At 48.9% G+C, this 3,349-nt stretch overlaps 1 protein-coding gene across 1 annotated transcript; it reads left to right on the top strand.

Annotated features, from left to right (window-relative positions):
* Positions 1–1,468: 1,468 nt before the first annotated feature.
* Positions 1,469–2,932, top strand: LOC130862009 (sperm motility kinase-like). Its single transcript, XM_057751377.1, has one exon. It carries the CDS (start codon positions 1,469–1,471, stop codon positions 2,930–2,932), a length of 1,464 nt encoding a protein of 487 aa, XP_057607360.1.
* Positions 2,933–3,349: the final 417 nt, after the last annotated feature.

Here is a 3,349-nt window from a genome sequence, read left to right as displayed (position 1 = left end):
AGTAGAAGAGGACATGAAGACTATGCCAAATCTTCTTAAGGACCGTGCCACGGATGAAGTTCTGCTTCTCTGGATCCAAAGTGAAAAGTTCCCAAGCAGTACTGTCAACTTTCCTTGTGTGTCCATGTGTTCAAACACCCCATTTGTAGCAGACATCTCTAATTCAAAGTACCACAGTGGGATTGTTGAATGTCAGATGTGTTGAGGATTTGACTCTTTGTTTGAGAATTTGTGGAACGCATGGATGTGGGGCTAGTTAGAGGACCTGTGCCACTTGGTGATAGAAAACGTCTTATTCAGTGTCACCAAACACCTGACCACCAGCTCTATTTGGGAAGGAGATGTGCCACCACCATGGCTTCAGTGTCTCTTGAAAGTGTGTACACGTGTGTGCACAAACACAGGCACACACATACACACACACACACACGCACACAAAACCTTCCTCTCTGGAGTTGATTCTGGTCTGGGATTTGGTGCCAGCCATGAACAAAATACTCAGGACACTAGTTGTGTTACAGAACTTGGTCAAAACCACTGTCAGTTATGGAAGCCATGATTGGTCTGCTCATTTGGGTGACATCACAAGGAAGCATTATGAAGTATGCTAACAACGATTCTGTTTTAGGCACTGCCTGCATTGGTTCCTGTCCTGTATCTGGGAGTAGCTGTCACTACTCTACACAGCAAGTCTACTGAAGATTGCCTGTGGCATACTTGGAATCTCCAATCTACTGGACTCTGTTAGAGTGAGTTCTTTCCAATTCATTGGTGTTGGTGTTAGGTTAAGTTTTGCTAATTCATGTTTACGTGTAGCTATTAGTTTACATCCTCGGTCTGATTTGTAAACGTCGTGTCTATTTGTTCATTGTCACCCAATTTCCTGTTTCAAATTCATTTATTCTTTACATTTTCCACTGCGTTTCAGTTTTCTTCAGCTGGAACACGTGTTACTGTAAACCAACCACAGCAATTTCCTTATGAGTTTCCCATCCATGCCTAGCCTGCATTTTGGTCAAACGCTCCTGCTCCATCGCTTCCTCCACTCCATCTCTGTGACTAATACTGTTTCTTTGATAAACGCTCAGCCCTCCTCTTCCTCAAACGCACAGAAGAAAATATCATATTTCTCTTTGTGGACTTTGTTTCTCTTAGATGAGATTTTCTCTACGTGTAGCTACTTTCCATAGAGCACAAAAGTTCAGTGGTCCCTGTGTCTGAGTACTGGTTCTTCCCCAGAATCTGAACAGATGTTGCTACGCTCTTGTTCAGTGTCTTTATGCCAAATGCCCTCTGGATTATTCTTGTACTTCTTGGTCTTAAAGGCATCATTAGGTTGTTTGGGTTATCTCAGATTTCAAGACAGAGAATTCCTACCTATAAACTAACATTTCTAAAACTATATCATTTCTTCCCTAGCATCGTGTGTCCCTGAAATTGCCCCAGATACAGAGAACTTGAGGTAGCCATGATGGCCAGCCCCCAGGAAGAGGACATCCTTAAGAAGAATTATAAATTTTTATCATCACTAGGTTGTGGTGCATTTGGGGAGGTGATCCTTGCCCAGCACCTTCCCACAAAAACGCAGGTGGCCATCAAGGTGCTCGAGAAAGAGTACAATGATGAGGAATACATCGATTCTGAAGTGGCCATCCATAAGTCCTTACATCACAGGAACATCATCCAGTTCTTCCACGCTATCAACACGCTGCGGACCACCTATCTGGTCATGGAATATCTGGAAGGGAAAGATCTGGTGATGTTGATCAATGAGGTGGGCTGTCTAACAGAGGAGGAGGCCAGGCCTATAGTCAACCAGTTGGCCTCTGCTGTGCACTTCCTGCACCAAAGACTGATCGCGCACCGCGACATCAAATTAGAGAACATCCTGCTGGGTGAAGGTGGCAAAGTCAAACTTTGCGATTTTGGGTTGGCCACTCAGCTCGTAGAGGGCCAGATGCTGGAGGAGCTGTGGGGCACCTTGCCATATTTGGCCCCAGAGATCTTGGCCGGAACACCGTATGACGCTATGGCAGGGGATATGTGGAGCTTAGGGATTGTCTTCTACGTCCTGGTCACCGGACACTTGCCCTATGTAGAATCGACCCCCGAAGCTATGTACCATCTAATCACCACCACCCCGTGCCGCATTCCATACCATCTTTCCAGGCCCTGTTATCTCATCCTGGCCAGACTGCTCACCGGTTACCTTTGGTTCCGCCTTACGTCATCTCGGCTTCTGGAACGCCCTTGGCTGGGCCATATTCAGGAACACGTAACACCTCCTGCCAAGGAAATCCTCCCCAAGGTTGTGGAGACCATGTGTAACATCGGGTACACCTGCGAGCAGGTGGTATCGTCTCTAAAAGACCCACAGTCAAACCTAACGGCAACTATTAACATCCTTAAATTCAAAGTGATCTCGGGGGATAGCAGTCTGCAACATATCATCCCTACAGTCTCTACTAGCGTCCCTGTCGCCATGAAGAGGAGCCACAGTGAACCAGCTCTGCTGTCCAGAGGGGAGAGCACACACACACACCTGCTCCACACACACACCTGCCCGGAGGCGCTGCACTATGCAGATAACACAGCCCCAGAAGGAGATGCATTGGCCACTGAAACCATCAACCCAGCTACAGGGGACACCACAGTCACCATGATGTCACTGGATAGCCTGGCTGATGACTCCTCCTCCCCTGATCCACCTCTGAATGTCAACTGCACAGGGCTGGTGAACATGGCCTTCACCGAAGAGGAAGAATCCAGAGAGCCAGACGTGCCCAGTGACCAGCCCCAGGTTGTACCCGCAGCCTCTGGAACCAGGCCACTCCGGGGCTGGAAGCTCATGAAAAAACGCATTTCCAGAGCACTGAGAGCACTGTGCTGTTGCTGCCTGCCCACCCCACCAGGGCAAACGGAAGTGGCATAGAGTTCCAGCCCTGGTAAGGAGTGCCTGCTGCAGGAGGGAGCCAGGACAGAAGCTCAGATGGTTGTGGCCCTGCATGCAACCCAGGGCAACAGGCCCCTGCGTCCATACTCCAGCTACAGGTTCTGAGCTGCCTGTCCATTTCTCCTGTAGCCTACTGCTGCCCCCGCACTGCTTGCCAGATCCAGGGCTGGACAGAACACCCATCTGCCCACGAGCCGCCACCTCCCCAGTTTTGGTTGTGCATTTAAGACCGTTACCCACAACATCTAGACCACCTCCCTCTGCAACAGCAGTGACTTAGATGCCCACCTCATGCTGATCATCACCTTGGTCACTTCCTCCTCTCCAACCCTCAGGCAGAACTGCAACAATGCATGTCCTTGAACCTTATTGACAGGGAAAATAGATACAGAATTC

The sequence above is a fragment of the Chionomys nivalis genome, chromosome 19 (genome assembly GCF_950005125.1).
Source record: "Chionomys nivalis chromosome 19, mChiNiv1.1, whole genome shotgun sequence".
Classification (NCBI taxonomy): Eukaryota; Metazoa; Chordata; class Mammalia; order Rodentia; family Cricetidae; genus Chionomys; species Chionomys nivalis.
Note: the sequence above shows the minus strand (reverse complement) of the source record. Positions and strands in the feature narration are given on the sequence as shown.

Bases quoted from the DNA above. Each gene is read 5' to 3' on its own strand.
- LOC130862009 (XM_057751377.1), top strand. From the start codon at position 1,469: ATGATGGCCAGCCCCCAGGAAGAGGACATCCTTAAGAAGAATTATAAA.